The 18,885-nt window shown below is 36.8% G+C and overlaps 2 protein-coding genes and 1 pseudogene across 5 annotated transcripts; all 3 read right to left on the bottom strand.

Moving 5' to 3' along the window:
- Positions 1-640: 640 nt before the first annotated feature.
- LOC132062986 (autophagy-related protein 2-like) lies at positions 641-14,675 on the bottom strand. 3 transcript variants are annotated; one of them, XR_009416294.1, is made up of 5 exons: positions 14,122-14,675; positions 8,959-9,155; positions 8,384-8,459; positions 8,150-8,207; positions 641-748 (listed from the first exon to the last, which is right to left on the bottom strand). XR_009416294.1 is itself a non-coding variant. In XM_059455437.1 (4 exons), exons 1-3 carry the CDS (start codon positions 14,188-14,190, stop codon positions 8,387-8,389), a joined length of 339 nt encoding a protein of 112 aa, XP_059311420.1. In that variant the 5' UTR covers positions 14,191-14,674; the 3' UTR covers positions 7,105-8,207; positions 8,384-8,386. The 3 variants fall into 3 exon arrangements, 1 of the variants encoding a protein (XP_059311420.1); XR_009416293.1 differs by lacking the exon at positions 641-748 and adding an exon at positions 7,105-7,858; XM_059455437.1 differs by lacking the exon at positions 641-748 and having other exon boundaries at positions 7,105-8,207; positions 14,122-14,674.
- Positions 3,451-8,381, bottom strand: LOC132062336 (pentatricopeptide repeat-containing protein At2g15690, mitochondrial-like; annotated as a pseudogene).
- Positions 14,676-17,227: 2,552 nt separating the features above from the next.
- LOC132065677 (uncharacterized) lies at positions 17,228-18,533 on the bottom strand. Of its 2 annotated transcripts, XM_059459179.1 has the most exons (2): positions 18,068-18,533; positions 17,228-17,971 (listed from the first exon to the last, which is right to left on the bottom strand). In XM_059459179.1, exons 1-2 carry the CDS (start codon positions 18,431-18,433, stop codon positions 17,447-17,449), a joined length of 891 nt encoding a protein of 296 aa, XP_059315162.1. In that variant the 5' UTR covers positions 18,434-18,533; the 3' UTR covers positions 17,228-17,446. The 2 variants fall into 2 exon arrangements, with proteins under 2 accessions (XP_059315162.1, XP_059315161.1); XM_059459178.1 differs by having other exon boundaries at positions 17,228-18,533.
- Between the last annotated feature and the right edge of the window lie 352 nt (positions 18,534-18,885).

The raw sequence follows: 18,885 nt of genomic DNA, 5'->3' as shown, positions 1-18,885 counted from the left end.
TTCTGTATCTTTTGCCCTATTTGATTGAGCTAGGAAATCTGACATAATGAACCGCAAAGATGAAAGTCTACTGCATTAGCTCTTTCAAAGTACCTTTTTTTTTTTTTTGGCATATTTTTATTACTAATTGGTGGTGCTTTTCCTTGATCCAAAAAAGAAAACAAAGTGGTGGTGCGAGACACGGTAGAGATGTGCACTAATCGGTTGCACATCAATCCATTTAGTGAATTTATTTCAGCATTATTTTGTTTTTTCTCTCTGTTTTACAAAAAAGTGGTTGTGGCTCAATGGAAGTTATGATATTCTACCGACCCAAAGAATTTTCATAAAAATCATCTCGTCAAGGTTATGCTGAAAGTATTGACTGGTGCAATGGTTTCAAGTGTCAAACCCCCTCAAATGTCAAGTTTTTTTTTTTCCATCCTTTAAATATTTTTTACTTCTTTTTTTAAAATTGATTGAAAAGGAATATTAAAGAAATGGACTCGAGGCAACAGTCTTTCTCTTAGTCTTCTCCTTGGTCTTCTCCTTAGTTTCCTTCCCAGTCTGCAGGAACACCCCCTCCATTGCTCAAAGTCTCAAACCACTTGTTGGCACCTTAAATCCTGATATGGTCCATATGGACTAGCATAAAACATCTAACCTTTGGAGGCAGAATAGATAGGGCCTGCATACATAGGATAGAGTCCTGAGCAGAGCCTAAATTTATTATTACACCTGGCTTTTGGGCAGTTTGCATGGCTTGAATCTGCATAACATGCTTCTATGGTTATCTGATCATGAATGAATGAACAACAAAGAGTTTTAAAATTTAGAAAATGGTAGAAAACATACTTGGAACATGTTGCCCATATAAGGTGCTCTAAAGCTAATGCATGTCATCATAAACTAAAATCTACAAAAGAAGTAAGAAGAAAATATGTAACTTTAGACCGATAAACTTAGCTGTATATATGACACACCTGGATTTAAGAGGACTATAAAGTAATATCACCTGATCTGGCCATTATTGTTTGTAGGAGGCTGTAAATGGAGTTTCCACTGATAGGGCGCAGATTTAAGAGTTTTAGGGTTCAAGCAAAATAAAAACATTATATCACAACTAAAGAATACATCACATGGACAATGGTGTGGGCATCGGGTTCAATTATGCTAATATGTATATGACAAGGATACTTTACTTTGAAGGATCCGTACCAGTACCGTATACATTTGAAACATGCATGTCAAATGGAGTTAAAGATAAATAGTGTTAACAGAAAATTGTAAGATCTAGGTGTAGTATTCCTCCACTAACATAACCTTAAATCAATGCTAAATAATTTGTCTTTCACGGAAAATTAGGGATTATCTAAAACTAGAGATTCTCTAAATCTCACACTTAAGCCCTACACGGACGTACAAGTCTCTAACCATAATAAATAGATCTTGACAAAAGAGGATAAGGTAGACCTTATTTTCCTCAAAAGACTTATCACCTCTCGGAATCTATGTGAAGTTACGAACAAAACATAATGGAAGTAAAGATCCAATGTTTGTCAAGATCTTTTTTTTTTTTTTGAGATATCTTGACAAACATTGGATCTTTACTTCCATTATGTTTTGTTCGTAACTTCACATAGATTCCGAGAGGTGATAAGTCTTTTGAGGAAAATAAGGTCTACCTTATCCTCTTTTGTAACCTTCAGTTGTCATATTATCGCTCTTAAAGACTGTAAATGGAGCCTAATGCAACTGCACTTAACAAAAGCTCCAAACGAGCTAAATGGTTCCGTAGCTCAAATCCTACTAAACAATCTAATGTGAAAGTTAATATATGTACATAAACACACAAAATCTAACCTATATATACATTGTAATTTTTTGCCGAGGGTATTCACCCTCCACTTAAATCTGCCCCTGCAGTGACAAGTGTAATCACTGATGTTAATGCAGCTGTGGTGCATCTCTTCTGATTCACGCTCACTGAAGCCTGAAACTCCTGATGTTGCAAAATTACTTTTAATCAGAAATGAGAAAAGCTCGAAATGGGACTCGTTAAACAATATCATTACCCAATACAAACATACAAAAAAAATGCAGATTTTCTCCATCTTTCTTTTCCATTTATGGTTTTTGGAAGTTTCCTTCCAAGAATTCGTCTTCTAACCAGATTTAAGAAGAGGAAGAGCAAAGGGGGTTAAAAAAAGAACCTACGTACAGGACTTGAAATTAGTTGAAAATGAGATTCACGTTAACATAAGCTAAAGGTTTTGCATTCAATGAAAATAAGGTTCACTTTCCGGGTCTTAGAAACAGTGAAGGATAAAATGCATAGGAATGGTAGTCTCTACTCACAAACACAGAGCAAGAAGAAAGTTTGCCCATGGAAGTGCATGTAGAGAGTGAAGACCAATACAAGGTGGCCAGTTTTTTCTTGGGCGGTAGCAAAAGGGGCCTGTTTGACCCAGGAGAACCTGAATATAAGCGTTTTCATTGTGTTCTAGGTGTTCTTAAACGGAGCAGAGTCAGAAAGCAGTAGCCACCTATTTTTGCAGTCCTGTCACAGATCAGCAGTGGCAACATTTTCCTTCAACATAGTAGGGCTCCAGTGGATCATGCCAAAGTCTATGTGTCAACAATGGTGTCTATGTAAGACGCAAGAAGTGGTGGAGAATAGTATCAACCTGTATTAGGTGAACTATTTCAGATGAGAGAAATGCAGGATGCTTTGAACTATTTTCTGAACGCTATTCAGAAAATCAAGATAAATTGTAATTGTATTTCATTTTTGGTGTAAAGAGAGCTTTGTAGTAGATGCAGAAACTTTAGTTGAAGTCATAGATCCCTGTCAGAATAACAAGTGCTATTGTCTGGTTTTTGAATTGTTAATAAGGCTTAAGTATGTCCTTTGTGCTAATATACTGTTTATCATTCTAAAAAATGAAGAATGTAATAAGAAAGAATAACATACAAAATAGGAAAGACATCTCAAATATTTCTTCTCAGAAGACCATTTTGCCATCCAAGTAAAAACCAAAATATTATTGCTACCTAGGTTCCTAAACTTGGAATGGATGGCGGAGCGTAGGTGGCAAGCAGTTATATGGATACGGTGCTTTACCCGTAGACGCTTCTCCCATCTGCTTCAACTTTTACAGAATAATTTAAATTATTCAATTTTAAAATTCACAAGTTCGGATGCCCCACGCATGGATGCAACTGTGCAAGCTAAGTAGACAAGTGCTTGATGGAACTCTCAACTACGAGTTTCAAAAGACAATAACATCGCCCAACTAAAGCATGTTCCTATAAAGTGAGAGAACCAGAAAACAATGTGATGCAGATACAATGGCACTTTGTAGACTTAATCCTTAAACAGAAAGATCCAAACTACTACAACGAGTCTTAGATATCCACAAGGGTGCAAGCAATCCATAAATTGCAAGACATGGTGATATTTGACATTGCAAAATTAGCAATACATGCAATTTGTTGGTGATTCTTAGATGACCCTCAACAGTGTAACGGCAAGCCTATAGGCATATTAGCATCGCCCTCATCCCAAAATGAAGACTCTTGATGATTTCTCGATGATCCTGAGAATTGTGGAAGCCAGTCTATGTATACTCGTTTTAGCCACCGTACTTCACCAATAATCACCACAAGAGCATTTTCCATCCTTGAAATGATGAAACCACTTGTTGTCCCTGACAATCAACTCTCGCCCAACAATCCTTGACATTATCTTGATGGCATTGTGACAATCACCACATACACGGAGATTCTTTATGATACGTAGAGGTGTTCTGGCGGGAGTACTAATCAGACCATACGCAATGGCTAAACGTTTGCTATGGTATAGCAAAGCCTGTTCCTTGGCTTCCTGATCAATATCATGAAGGACATATCTAGTATCAGGCACATAAGCTTGTTCTTTCATTGCAGCCCTCAACTTTTCGTCATCCTTGAGGAGGGTTGGATTACGAAATTCAGCTACTCTATTTCTTCCCTCAAGCATATTAATCGCCAACTGCTTCTTTGGTGGCGGAGTGGGGATCTTATTAGTAACAGTCTTAGAAGGGTCAAGACCAACCATCAACTCCTCAGCTCGATCCTCAAGATCAATATCACCATGTATACGAGCATAATTCATTAATGCTTCCCAGACAACTGCAGTTGGATCAAACGGAAGCTTTGAGATATATTCCTGTGCCTCAGCAAGATGTCCACATTTTCCTAGAACACCCATAAGTCCCAAAATAGTGCTCCACCTGTGAAGCAATTCCATACTCGGTATTCATCGACTCAAAATGCATGAAAGCCTCGTCAATGGCATCCGCACTGGCACAAGCTTCAAAAACATAAAGAAAAGTTTCCTCATTCGGCTTCATTCCCAACTCCCGCCGCATGTGATCATACAATGTCAATCCATCATCCCCCGACCCATTCAATGCATATCCATTTATCATCAAGTGCCAAGAGTCCATATCCCTATCACGCATATGATCAAAAACTCTCCGCGCATCCGTCATACTCGCACTCTTAGAATACATATTGATAATTTTATTGCTCAAACGAAGATCACCCCTGAATTTTGATCTCAAAAAGTAATCATGCACCTTTTTAGCATCTTCAAGTTTCTTTGAATTGGCACACAAGTCAAAGAGCATGTCAAAACACTGCGCATCCGCAACTACCCCCTGTTCCATATGTTGAATAACCTCCTTAACTTTACCCTCTTGGCACAAGCTAATTAAATCAACACTAGGCGGAACCTGGGGTTGGTTATGAGATTGATTATTCATGGGAAACCCGGGGCTTACTCGTGGAGCATAATTTTGATTCCACTGATTACCAGCAACATTTCCATAATTAGGATTCACCTGATTAGGGTTTTGATACTGAGGATACGACATATTCATCTGATTATTATTATTATTATTATTATTATTATTCCAATCCCTGTTTTGCGGAACAGAAGGGTTTTGGGGAATTTGAACATCTGCGAATGTTGTTAAGGTTTTCAAATGCGGAGTGGTTAGGGTTTTAGGATGTTTAACGTAGCTTTTGCGAAGAAGTGAAAATGGCCATTAGAGAAGACATTTCGCACCAAGTGGGAAAATTAAACCATAGGTTGGAGTAAAGCTTGTAATTCTGGTTGGGCTTCCCATGCTCTGCATTCGTCGTGTGTTAGGCCACTTTTTTGATCTTTTCAGATCCCAAATGGACTCATGGGTAAAAGATGTGCATAAATGGCTAGTTAAAAATTAAAATTCAGCATGGACAAAAACGTTAGATAATTTTTTTCCATCTGTCTAAGTTTTGATGAACCATTAATTAACCATGATTAAGCGTTAGTTGTATATATTTAAAGAAAAAAGTCATGATAAATTTCAGACATAAACAAAATTTTCCTAAAGTAATACTAAATCACTTATATCAAAATGTTTAATTCTCAAAAATATAAGTCTCAAACTAGACAAATTTGATCCCATTGGATACCTTTTTTCACAATAACGCAAAATTAATCAGAAATCTCCATACGTCTCTCCATGATGTGGCATAACTTTACAAATGAAAACATACACGTGGCGTGGGGTCCATTATAGTAATTAAAAAATAAATTATACCCCCCCAATTTTCATCTCCTTGCCCCCCCCCCACCCCAATCGGCCGTCGGCTCCCCCACCACCGGCCGCACCACCACCCCAACCGTCGTCCTCCCACCCCACATAATAAAATTTATTCCCTTTTCTTCGGAATATTTGTGCCTTCAATCAAAAGTTTTCCGAATTACATAAAAGAAAGCGGGACCCACCAACCTTTTAAAGTTCTGCTAAATATAAGTTAACCAATGAGCAAGAGCCTTTATGAGAAAAAAAAAAAAAAAAAAAAAGGAGTCATAGTAATGGTGACATTTCATTTTTTCCGATGAATAAGATGATAATCTACTTTTCGTATCTAAAAAGGACAAAGAATTAATGGTGGTAACTAAATAACATCCAATTCACAAATTAATTTTATATAAATAATTAAAAGAAATCAAGTGTTATAATAATGAAGAAGAAGAGAAAAAAAAAAAAAAAAAAAAAAAAAAAAAGGAAGAACAAGAAGAAGAGGAGAACTTACAGAAAATTTTGGGCGAAAGGGAAGGGGTGGGGTGGGGTGACAACACAATAACCAACGGAAAACATCGATAATAATTTTTATTTATTTATCTATCAAAATTTATTTAAAAAGAAAAAAATTTAATCAAGAAAAAAATTAAGAAAAAAGGGACTTCCACGCGCCTAATAAAAGTGGACAATCAATTTTCTGCGCCACGTAGGCGTCACATAGGCAAAAGGTATCCAATGGTCGAATTTAAGCCATGTTTTGTATCCAATCCACAATATAACGATATAATTTTCATAGATATACGAATTACATCAAACGTACAATAAGCCTTAGAAAAATGTCAAAGTCTTGAATTATTAATGCTCATTTACTGACTTTTGCCTATATTTAAATATATATCATGCATCCATCGATTTGGTATAAACATTCGATGTAGATAAGTTTTTACCGGGGGACAAGACATGGTGAATCACAGATCACACACACAATCACAGATCACACACACTCACTTAGTCCTAACTATGTTCCAATGAGCTCTGAGGTCAAATTGTGCCACTTCTGAAATGAGAGATTCCAATAAAGTTCTTACAATCCAAAATTCACAAGGAGATATTACTTTGATCATTAAAATTTGACAATAGAAGATTATCTTAGAATTACTTGGTACATGTGTTGATGGTAAGTAGTAGGTACCAGTAGAATATTCAGACGTATACCACAACCATTATCCCATAAGAGAAAAAGAAAAACAAGACGACACCGGCTATCTTAGAGATAAAGTAAAATAAATTCCATACTAATGATATAGCCATATTATCACAAGGGTGCGATTTTCTGTATAAAACACATATCAATGTGATCTCATTTGCCAAAACACCATAAATATCATGTTTCTTTCGAAATTGCGACTACTTTCTTTCTTTGCTAAATAAATGAAGCTACACGTTCAATTTTATTCTTTAACACGGTTATTGTTTTGTTGGTATATCATCAATCATAAATTTTAAATTTCAATTTAGTTGCCAGAGAAAAGTCCCTTACACAGTTCAGCATTACGTAAGAACTTTTTGGGAAAATCCTGAAAGATTTACTGTACTATGACACAATCACAAATAAAGCTGGAAAACACCCTTGTCCCACTATAAATGGCGTAATTGACTTATTTATTATGATACGTAAGACGTTCAAAATCTCCATAAATATAGTGTTGTACAGGTATTCTATACCTATTGCTTTCTGATGTAAATCATATACAGTCTTTTTTAGTTATATATACATTTGCTCTGACCTGATATTAACGTAAAATTTACCGGTAACACGAGATAATATACAACCAGACCAAGGCCCCCCCTTGATGATAGAGTATAAAAAAGCATAGTGCCAAAAGGCAGTAAATTGAACAGAATGAACACTCCCTTTTCACTTGGAAAGAACGCCTATTATACATCCCGAGATACACGACACAGTTACGAGAGGGAAGAGAACAAAGGGGAAGAAAGGCTACACACACACACACATATATATATACAGAAGATAATTACAAGAAACAATGTTGTACAGATGGCAATTCTGCCAGCAAAACCAAGGGAACGAATATATTTACAATTTACTCATAAGACAGCTAACATAGCCGAACAATTAGACTAATGGCATGGCCCGGCCGTATGAGCAAAAAATAGATCACCACTCTGATATTTTACATGATTAACCAATCTCCTCAGATAAAAGAATCTGTCTAATTGTCCTACGATCTGTACACCTGCCACCGATATAGGCAAAGCAAATAGTCAAACTGCATGAGCACAAAAAGAAAATCTAAACCCAAAACTATTGTTCCTGTTTACAGTTTCAACCATGTTTTCATGACTAAAGAGATGAGAGGGGATAGAAGGTTGAGTTATTTACAAATGAAAAATCAACTGAATAACTAAAGTACAAGCCGAAGATAGCTGGGGGGTTTAATAGCATTTTTCAGAAGAACTAAGTTAACTTGAGAAATTTCACTTTTACCAGCCCCCAGGCTGAACGTACAAATAACCTCCAAACTCACCTATACAAAACACACACTGGCTTGCAAATTTTGTTGGAGACTTGATGGAGAAACTTCCCTATGCAAACAAGAATAAAATATGTTACTGCTTCTAACCCGTTTCAATCAGGAAAGTAAAAGCTTCCAATGTCTCAGGATTGTCATACTGGTTACACCGAAAAATTAGCTGTATAAATAGATACAACCATGCTGGAAATGCACCAATAGATACAACTAAGGATTGAAGCTGCATACCCACTACATGTACTGCTGAGGGGGAGAAGTCCCCATATATTTTTCCAGAGACTCCTTCTTACGCTCCGGATTGAGGCTGCATGGTACTATGAGTTAAAATTCAACAAATGGGAATATAGAGCAGAAGTTACGAAATTGAAGAAGTCATCTCAAAAGTTTGGAAGGAAGAGAAAATCTTAAAAAGGAGTAATAATCAATAATCAACAACCACTGATCAATAATAATTGAGGCAACCTATAATGAATTTTTATAAATTGATTGAAAAAATCTGACTATTCAAAACTCCTACCTTAAAAGTTTAAACCTAGGCAAGACTTTTTGATTTGAGGTAAGATTTCTCACGAGAGCAAGAATCTTCAGTTGATCAAACTCTTTGTTTATCCAAAAGACAACCATAGAAAAAGTACAGTTAACGTACTAAAGTTACACAAAAATTAAAAACAGTAAAATTAAAATAGCTCAAAAAAAGAGAAAAAATATGTTCAGTATTAATTAAGTGATGGTTTTGTAATTCTACCTGGATAAAAATCAGTTGCCTTACAACACAAAGTGATGGAGAGAGAGAGAGTGCATACCTGTTCCTTACACCTAGAAGAGCACAATGAACAGCTCGTGCTGTGGCAGAAGCCGGTGCAATGGCTGCTGCTGGAGCTGCTTGGACAGCAGTTGCAAAAGCAGATCCCATTCCAGCACCACGCTGATAGCAGTTGATGGGAGTGCATATTAAAGCAGAAGCAGATTTACTAAAGCCGTCACTCATACTTTCATAAGCCTGCCAAGATTAATAGGGATGAGTATCTCAGTTATACTTTCATAAGCCTGCCAAGATTAATAGGGATCAGTATCTCAGTTATACTTTCATAAGGCTGCCAAGACTTTCAGGATCAGTACCTCAGTTGGACTACATAGAGTATATTCCAAACTTTCACTAAAGGAAGCTAAATGGAGGGAAAAAAAAAAGGGGTTTGAGGAAAAGGGGGTGAGGGGCAATAAGAAACTTGCACATTCTTAGTCTAAGGTCATAGAGACTTGTGAAAGCTTGCATTTCTTTTTTGTTAAGGACGAGGAATGCTTGTGATCTGTATATAGTTCTTGCAGCATTTCCCCCAGGTAAGGGGTTGCAATGTCACCTACTTCCCCACTCCTTATAGAAACTTAAGCAGACACTTTTAGCCACAGTGAACCAGTTATCTTCCCTTCAACATATACAGGATAATATGTGCGTATTCAGATAGCAAAAATGTAATGGTGGAGTAAGTCAAATTTTTATTCTATAAAATGATCATTACTCCGGTGCCTTCTACAAGTTACAAGCATGTATATGAGAACCAAAGCTAAAAGGTATATCACATGAATACAAAAATATGTGGGAAGGAACCTTGCCGATAAGGCCTAACCTTACTGGGGAAGAAATAGCATGTATACTCTCATATAGGCAATAATTTCCAACTTATTTTATGTTATATATAACTTGATTCATGAAGACATCCACTATGGTTAATACTTTGCATGTCAAAGTTTCTGCCGCTCCCTTCTCCTTCCACTATCCCCCTTCCAAGAGGAAAAAAAGAGAAAGGAGAAAGATGAAGGGCCTTAAGAATCAATCTTTATGGCTCCAAAGTATAAAGTGTTTTAGCTGTTGTAAGTGACCTAATATATAGCTTGTGTTCCTTTCTTTTCCTATTTTTGTATAAATTTATATCATTGGAGCAATGGAGGGTTTTGATAGCATGATGAGGATAGCAATTCAAAACAGGTGGATCAAAGGTTTTCAAGTAGGAAGCAACAATGATCAAACAAAGGAAATATGTCATTTTTGATGACACAAAGGAAATGTGTCATTTGATGTATGCAGATGATACAGTCATCTTCTGTGAACCTTCAGAGGAACAGATAAGCTACATAAGAGTAATACTCCAGCTTTTTGAGGCTACATCTGCATTGAAAGTAAATTGGGAGAAAATTAGCTTGTTCCCTATCAAGGAGGTGGGAAATATACAAAATCTGGCAGAGATACTAGGATGCAAGGTGGATAATCTTCCTACAGTTTATCTAGGCATGCCACTAGGGAACAAACACAAAGAGGAAGTGATATGGGAGGACATAATAGAGAAAACAGAGAAGAAATTGGCAAGGTGGAAGGCTCAATATCTTTCTCTAGGATTCTCATCAATGTAGTACTTGATTCACTTCCCACGTATGTGATGTCTTTATTTCCTATACCTGCTATGGCGCTGAAGAAATTGGACAAGCTTAGGAGGGATTTTCTATGGCATGGTTGTAAGGAAAACAAGGGATACAATCTGATAAAAAGGGAGAAAGTTTTGAAAAGCACAGACAGAGGAGGCTTGGGAATCAGAAATCTAAATCTAAGAAAGCAGAACAATAGTCTCCTGATGAAGTGGATGTGGAGATACAATGAAGAAGGGCAAGCCCTTTCGAAGGAGGTGATCAAAAGCAAGTATTGTGAATTAAATCCATGGTGCAGTAATGTTAGTTCAAACCCTTATGGGGCAGGGGTCTGGAGAGCAATTTGAACATAAAAGTGGGAGATGGGAGGAAGACAAAGTTTTGGGGAGATAGCTGGAACAATCAGAGGCCTTTAAAGGACTCATTTCTGGAGAATGCAATAATCCAGAGGGCACTGTTAATGAATGCTGGTCAGATCAGGGATGGAATCTCTCTTTTAGAAGATTGTTGAATGATGTGGATAGAGTGGCCAATTTGTTACATAGCTTGGAGGAGTTCAAAGGCACCACCTCAGAGTCTGATACCTTGAGGTGGAAGCATAGCAAAGATGGGGTATTCTCTGTCAATGGCCTACAGGTTAACTGATATGCAACAAAACAACGGCCTACAGGTTAACTGATATGCAACAAAACAACAACAACAACAACAACATTGTATAGCATATGCAATAATCTCGGAAGATAGGGAGGGCACCCTGTCAAGAGAAAACACGACGAGAAAGGTTAGATAAGCTGGTCAAAGCAAAATGCAAATGAAACTAAAAAAGGATGGAATCTCTCTATTTAGATAAATAAGATAATTGAAGTACAAGAAACAACATATAGTAACAAGAATCAAAGGAAAGACTATAGATGGGACTAGTTGGGAAGTGGATAGAGTGGCACCTCTCCCCAATTTGTTACTAACCTCTCAAACCTCCGCTTGGGGCATTTGTGCCTCCTTACTTGCCCAAACCATCTCGACCTCGCTTCCCTCATCTTGTCCCTCCCGTGCTACTCCAACCTTATCCCGATATCTTCATTCCTAATCCTATCTCGCACGGTATGCCCACATCCAGGCACCACTTTCCTCAGAGTCTGATACCTTGAGGTGGAAGCAGTTTTAGCAAAGATGGGGTATTCTCCATGTCAATGGCCTACGATGTGAGACATCATCGTCAATATCCCCATTTTCTGATATGCAACAAAACAGAAACCAGCAAATATCGTGGAGAAAAGTGTGGAAAAACATAGCACCAACTAAGGTAAAATGCTTCACATGGCTGGTGGTCAGAAGGGCTTGTTTGACACAAGAAGTTTTGAAGAAAAAGGGGCAGATCATTGTTTCAAGATGTTAACTATGTGGGAAAACTGAAGAGACCAACAGTCATCTGTTTCTGCATTGCAGTTTCACATCACAGCTATGGTCACTATTCTTTAGTCTTACAAATACAATATGGACTATGCCTGAGCATACTGCACATTTGTTGAGCTGTTGGATTAGAAGGGGATGAAGCAAGAGTCAGAAGAAATGGTGGAGAATAATTCCACTTTGCATTTGGTGGACAGTGTGGAAGGAAAGGAATAGCGGAACCTTTGAAGATAGGTCCAATTCCATCCACTTAGTTAAATGGAATTGTATTGTATCTTTTTTACTTTTGGTGATGAGAGAAAGATGTAGAGGAAATAGATCTTGTAGATTTCTTAGGCTCACTGTAAGTATTTACTTTCTTGTTACCAGTTTCCCAAAAAAAAAAGGGCCTCAAAATGTAACTTTGTAAGCATAAATCAACATGTAATTGAAACTCTTGCTGTTGACATATAAGCATTTTATAACTACTTCCAATCGATTTCAAATACTCCCCATTCAGGATATATTTGGAATCTTTATGTTTCCTGTTCAATGGTTACAATAAAAGGATTTAGAATCATTTCTATGACAAGTTCTAAGTTCCAAATTCAAGGAAGTGAAATCAACAAATCCAAATGGAAGCCTGGAGATTTCCATCTTCATGTATCTAGATAGTAATCTATAGATGCCCTTTCTTCTCGACTTCGATGCCATTCCAACTCAGCAGCCCCTAATCCACTCACCCAAAGAAGAAATGCACTGACTGGTCCCTTCTTTGTCAGGAAAGGGCAGGGTGGGAGGCCAAGTACTGCAAAAGCTGAGTTTCCCTTCTTGCTTTCTTGATTTTCTTGATACTTGATAATAATTTAAAAAAAAAAAAAAAAACTAATTTGCAAATTCAGATTTTTCGTCTTTGCATAAAGAGCCGTTTGAAGCTTTTTTCAAAAACATGTAACTGTTTTTGGAAGTTCAAACTCACTACCTGTTTTTTGCACCTCAGTATCTCTAAACTTGGTTTAGACTATAAGAACACTGAAACCCCAGAGATAACGCTAAAACCAAAAGATTTCCCCACAGACCAGAAAATCATATGCTTACATTACTAGTTTGTAGCACATCAGCAAAACATTAAACTGTTCCAATGCAAATAAATTTGCAACACTAACTAGAATTACTATGAAGAAGCTACTCTCGCTGCCTCAATTTCAGTTTCCAAAGTGAATATAATTCTTACCAGATACATCAACTTTTTATTATAGACAGACTGTAGTATTGGTAGACCCTTGATTATCAAAATTCAAATTCATCAAAAAATATAATTCACCGATCCCTCATGATGCATCTCTAAAGACTATTCAACTCTTGCTCAATGACCCATGCTTGTCCATGTCACTCAACTTAGATTGGGATGGAGACAGGCTTCAAATGGCCTCAAGATTTGTTTGGATTACGGATACATCAATTCTCAATTATAGACAGTAGAAACTGTAGCATTGGTTCTTTTGATAAGGTAGAAACTGTAGCATTGGTAGACCCTTGATTAGCAAAGGTTCAAATTCATCAAAAAATATAATTCACAGATTGCTCATGATGCACCTCTAAAGATTATTCAACTCTTGCTTAACAATCCATACTAAGTCCATGTCATTCAACTTAGATTAAGATGGATACAGGCTTCAAAACTCAAGATTTATTTGGATTGTGTTGCTAATTGTCCCATCACAAGGTAGGGAGGTAAGGTTTGCATACACTCTACCCTCCCCAGACCCCACCTGGTGGGATTATACTAGGTATGTTATTGTTGTTGTTGTGTTGCTAATTGTCCAAACCCACAAAATAACTTCACCAAATATCACTATAAATGGTTACTTCAGTACAATGGAGTAGTTATATTCCAATCATTAATTGAAATTCATATTTCTTAACAATTTGAGGAAGAAAATCCATAAAAGACTAGAGTAGCTTGCTTTTCCTAAACAATGAATTCTCCTTACTTGCTAAAAGTCATAGACAAAGAAGATATCTGCCAATCAAATACTCAGAAACTTTATAGTTCCAAATTATTTTGAACAATTGCAGGCTTTGGGACTAAAATTCAGAAATGGTGCTAACCAGCTAAAAACTAAAACAACAGAATGTCTCAGAAAAAGGATTATCACCTGTTGGATCCCTTGCCGGGCATCTCTGGGTTGATTAAATCTCACACCAGTGTTTCCACCACTTTGCATAGGCCATGGTACTGATGGTGGAACACTTGTAAGAATATATTCTGCTTGCAGAAGGATTCATGAGCTCCAGCAGCCAAGTGCACTCCAAGCCCAATTGCTTCAAGTGAAATACTTCTAAGGAATGCTATTATACTTGCAAAAGATTGAAGCCTCTTTGAGAGCTATAAGCAGAGAATCTCTTGGCACACAGGATAGGGATACTTTTACACGGCTATTAATGTCCTCTAAGAGGAATGCGCAAATAAAATGTAAACAGTGAAAAAGGTTTTAAAAAATAAAGCAAGAAATTTGATAAGTCTAAACCTAAAGCAGAAGTCACAGCATGCGAGACCACAAGTAGAAGCTGACAATAGACAGTACATTGTGAAGAAAGTATGACCAGGAAGTAGCCAGCAAATCACAAAGTTACCCTGCCACCACTAAGCCATCCCCCCATCCCCTTCCCCTCTGATTGCCGGTCCTAGAGCCCGTTTGGATTGGCTTAAAAGTTGCTTATAAGCTGTTTTCAGCTTTTTTGAGTGTTTGGCTAACTTGCTTAAAATAAGCCCAGACCAGTCTATAAAGCACTTATAAGTTGAAAACATCTTATAAGCCAAAAAAAATCCCAACTTATTTTTTTTTTTTTTGGCTTATAAGCTGTTTTCAGCTTATAAGCTGCTTTTTTTAAGCCAATCCAAACAGGCTCCTAATGCAGACCAGTCTATGAAATGTTTAACTTAATGAATTGAAGTCACTCAGCCTGACACCATCTCCACTGCTATTTATACTAAAGACCTGGAATATTTCTCACAAGTTTAAATTAGTGACAAGTCGTGTATTTTTCCACGTTCAGTTCTCTATGACAATCAGCACTTCTCCTTCCATGCTCTTCAAATCAAGACATGCTTCAAGCACGGTAATAGAGATGGGTTATATATTCAAACATACTAGGGCAGAGAAGTATATATTTGAGGAGGAGATAAGTGGAAAGAAGGGAGATGAGGAACACTAACTTCTGCCTGAACCAGGAACCCAGAAACATGAAATACAAACACTTCTGAGTTGGTGGACAATCAACATTCTATATTTATGGATGAAATCACTCTGTTCTGGAACTCCAATAAAATAAAGAGACTACACTATCAAAGGGAAAATTCTTATATACTGTCAGTAGAAAATGTTCACTCAATACACACGAAAGCATCCCACAAAGGCTAATACACACCCACACCATACACACACATATATTTACACATATATGTCTATGTCTATCTACAATACTTCTTTTGTTACATGCTATAGTTTCAGCTCCTTGCATGACAATAACGATATAAAACAGTACAAAAAAGCAAATATTTTACCAGCACAAAAAGTGGATGAATATAAGTTCCTATAATAAGCACTCCACAATCAGGAAGAACTTAATCAGTAAGATTCCCTCATAATCTGTTACTCCTGGAGCCCATGTTCCTACTTTTTCACCTTGAGTTATACATCATAGGGTTTTTTAAAAACTCAAGTTAGTGAAGCCTCACCAGTAAAAGGAAAAAGTTAGTCTTTTATTTTATTTTTTTTCCCCTTTGGGATAATTCAAATATCATAGGTAAAGAAAGAACGAGATATTTTAGGTCTCCTTCCCCTCAAACTATCAGTTTCCAGAGAGTAGGAGAGTAGGACGGGCAGAAAAAAAGGGAGAACATTTTTTAGGTTTCTCTTTTTTGTGCAAATAAGTAACAGCAGATAAGCATTCATCGTCACCCTGACATACAGTTATCATGCTTCTCACATTCAAATGACATGATTGTGCTGTCTCAGTTTTTTTACAAGTGCTTGTGGTGCTTTTTATCAAGTAAAACAAACACAGTTTCTTACACATAAAACTCACACTATCTAGAAAGATCAGAAAGCTAACCAACCGACTTAATTCAAATAATTACTTTTCATAGTGGTCTCTTTTAAAGCAAATCTTTTAACACTGCCCTGAAGAGGTGTTCACAAAATCCCTGACCTCCTGTAGGCTGTAGCAACTCAAAATCCAATTCTCTACCTTCATACACCCTTTCTCCAACCCAAACTATTCTATTACCACCTCGTACATCTCTTCCACTAAAAGGATTAAGACGAAGCATCTCACCAGATAACATAAGGCGTCAATTAGACTAACCAGCAGCATTATTCAGGTCTAATCACTTATGACCCGTTATAATACGTCAACCTTCTTACATATGTCTATCAAATGTTGCAGCGTGTGTGGATATAGAGATAAAGACTTATAGGCACTTTGTTTCTATAATATATGCCTTAAATTAGACGCTAAAGTAAGTAAAACATACAACTTCATTGACTAGCTTGCAGTCCGACCAGCATATGTCCGGTATGTTACCCTTACCCATACCCTTGTACTTTTCTAATTTTCTTCATCAACATCATCACTTTTAATCATTTGGGGACCAATATTCCATCCCAAGTAAACTCTTGCTCTTTGACGAATTGCTTAACTCAATCCTTTAGCTCAAAGAAGGCAGTCAGACTATGTTAACCTAGGATCAGACAAGCAAAGGTTCTAAGTATATATTAATAATATTAGCCTGCCAAAACATTGCTCTCAGCAAAGCAAACAGATTAAGAGAAACATTTTCCAGTTCTGAAGATAACTAAACAGCTCTTCTGAACTTGCGTTTTTTTTTTTTTTTTTTTTTTTTTTTTTTTTTATGAATTTTAACTTGCTAGCCATAGGCAAATGGATTAACTGGCTTTAACTTTCAAAGGTACATCATGTGAGAATTATGAAGAAGTGAGAAAAACACATTCAAAAGTGTGCTACTGTGTTATACAAGTGAAGAACCACCACTTACGCCAATCAAATAACAAGCTCCAATAATTAGCAAAGATGTCATAGAAATTAAATAGCATTACGAAACAGAAATGAACAAAAACATCTTAGCTTTGCAGCTTTCAATTTGCTCAATTTGTACAACCATATGCTTCTTCTTTGTAAGACAGTTTGAATCCTAAAAATGCTACCTTACTCTAAAAAAAAGATTGTTTGACACCTAAATTCAATTATAATATGTCAATAAAACTTCCTTAGATCCATAATCATTTCAAATTGAATCATATCTCATAAAATTACTCGAGCCGTTATATCAATACAGCTATAGCAATGGTATCCACAAGGGACAATTTTCCCAGGTGCGTTACACAAAAAAGCATTACACTAATCCTCAACACTTGTAGCAACAACAGCAATAATCTTCCTACAATATAGCTAATTCAATTACTTTTCACCTTCAATTCTTCTCCTTTTACTCTTTTTCTTACGACTCTGCTCTGCTGAACCAGCATTTTCGTCAGCATCAGTATCTATACTCTTCCTCTTCTTCCTTTCCTCCTCCTCCTCATGCCCCAAATCTTCTTCCACTTTCACCACCTCGTGCTCACTTTCACCAACACCTCTATTTTTCTTTTTCTTCTTCTTCTTCTTTTTATCTTTACTTATCACACCATCTTCCTTAACTTCCTCAACCCCATGTTCTGTCTTCAGAGAACTATCAGTTTTAACAAACTCCAGCTCATTTTTCTCGGATTTTGCTACCTCTCCTTCACCTATATCAAGTTGTTGCTCATTCTTCATCAACTTCTGATCCTTCACCTTATCAATTTTTTCCTTGCCAAGATTCTGGATTTTCTTGTTTTCTAGGGAACCACTTGGAATATCCTCATCCTTCAACTCATTTTCATTGGATTTTGCTGCCTCTGAATTCTTGATCTTATTCCTTGTATCAGCTTTCGGTTTTTTTTCCTCACCAAGATTCTTTCTTTTCTTGTTTTCTTGGGACCCAATTGGGATATCTTCATTTTTCACTACATCAATTTTTGATGAGTTCTTGTTTTCTACCTTACCAAGATTCTTTCTTTTCTTGTTTTCTTGAGACCCAATAGGGATATCTTCATTCTTCACTATGTGAATTTTTGATGAGTTCTTGATTTCATCCTTACCAAGATTCTTGCTTTTCTTGTTTTCTAGGGACCCAATTGGGATATCTTCATTCTTGACTATATCTTCAACCTTTAAACTATTGGGGTTGAGTTTCTGATGTACCTTAACAAGTTGATTGAATGAATCAGCAGCACGTTGGAGATATACAGAAACAGCATGTGAAGCTCCATGGTTATCTGATGCAGCAAATTTGGAGAGTGATTTTGCTGCATTAGAGAGAGATATTGGAGTTGTTGATGTTACTTTGCCTGATACTGTCTTCATTGGATTGAAATGGTTGCTATGGTTGATGTTGTCTGCTGGTGTTGAGGAGTTAGAGAACTAGGGTTTATGTTAGGGTTTTATGACTTTGACTTCTGGGTTCCAAATTGCACCTTGACCAATTTCTTTCTCGCCGAGTTACAGGCAACCTATTATTGGTAAATCGGATTTCGTACAAAAATACCCCTCCGTCCATTTATCGGGCTAAAAATGCCTTGATCTTAACCTTTTAGCTCAAAAATACCCTTATTTTTAAGGGAAAAGGACACAAATGACCCATTACGGCCATAAATATCTACTACTTCGCCCATCTATTCCCAAATCCAAAAATTAGTGGAAGCAATTGCCACGAATGCCCTCTTTTGGGGGGTCTTTAGATTTTGCCCCTCAAAATGGTGGTCTTTAATTATTGCCCTTCCGAGCAAAAGCAACATAGTAAAAAGACATTATTACCC

Source organism: Lycium ferocissimum, chromosome 7, assembly GCF_029784015.1.
Source record: "Lycium ferocissimum isolate CSIRO_LF1 chromosome 7, AGI_CSIRO_Lferr_CH_V1, whole genome shotgun sequence".
NCBI lineage: Eukaryota > Viridiplantae > Streptophyta > Magnoliopsida > Solanales > Solanaceae > Lycium > Lycium ferocissimum.
Note: the sequence above shows the minus strand (reverse complement) of the source record. Positions and strands in the feature narration are given on the sequence as shown.

Bases quoted from the DNA above. Each gene is read 5' to 3' on its own strand.
- LOC132065677 (XM_059459178.1), bottom strand. From the start codon at position 18,433: ATGAAGACAGTATCAGGCAAAGTAACATCAACAACTCCAATATCTCTC.
- LOC132062986 (XM_059455437.1), bottom strand. From the start codon at position 14,190: ATGCAAAGTGGTGGAAACACTGGTGTGAGATTTAATCAACCCAGAGAT. The intron at 9,156-14,121 runs GTGATAATCCTT...TAATCTTGGCAG, and splicing joins CCCGGCAAGGGATCCAACAG to GCTTATGAAAGTATGAGTGA. The intron at 8,460-8,958 runs GTATGCACTCTC...AGTACCATGCAG, and splicing joins CTTCTAGGTGTAAGGAACAG to CCTCAATCCGGAGCGTAAGA.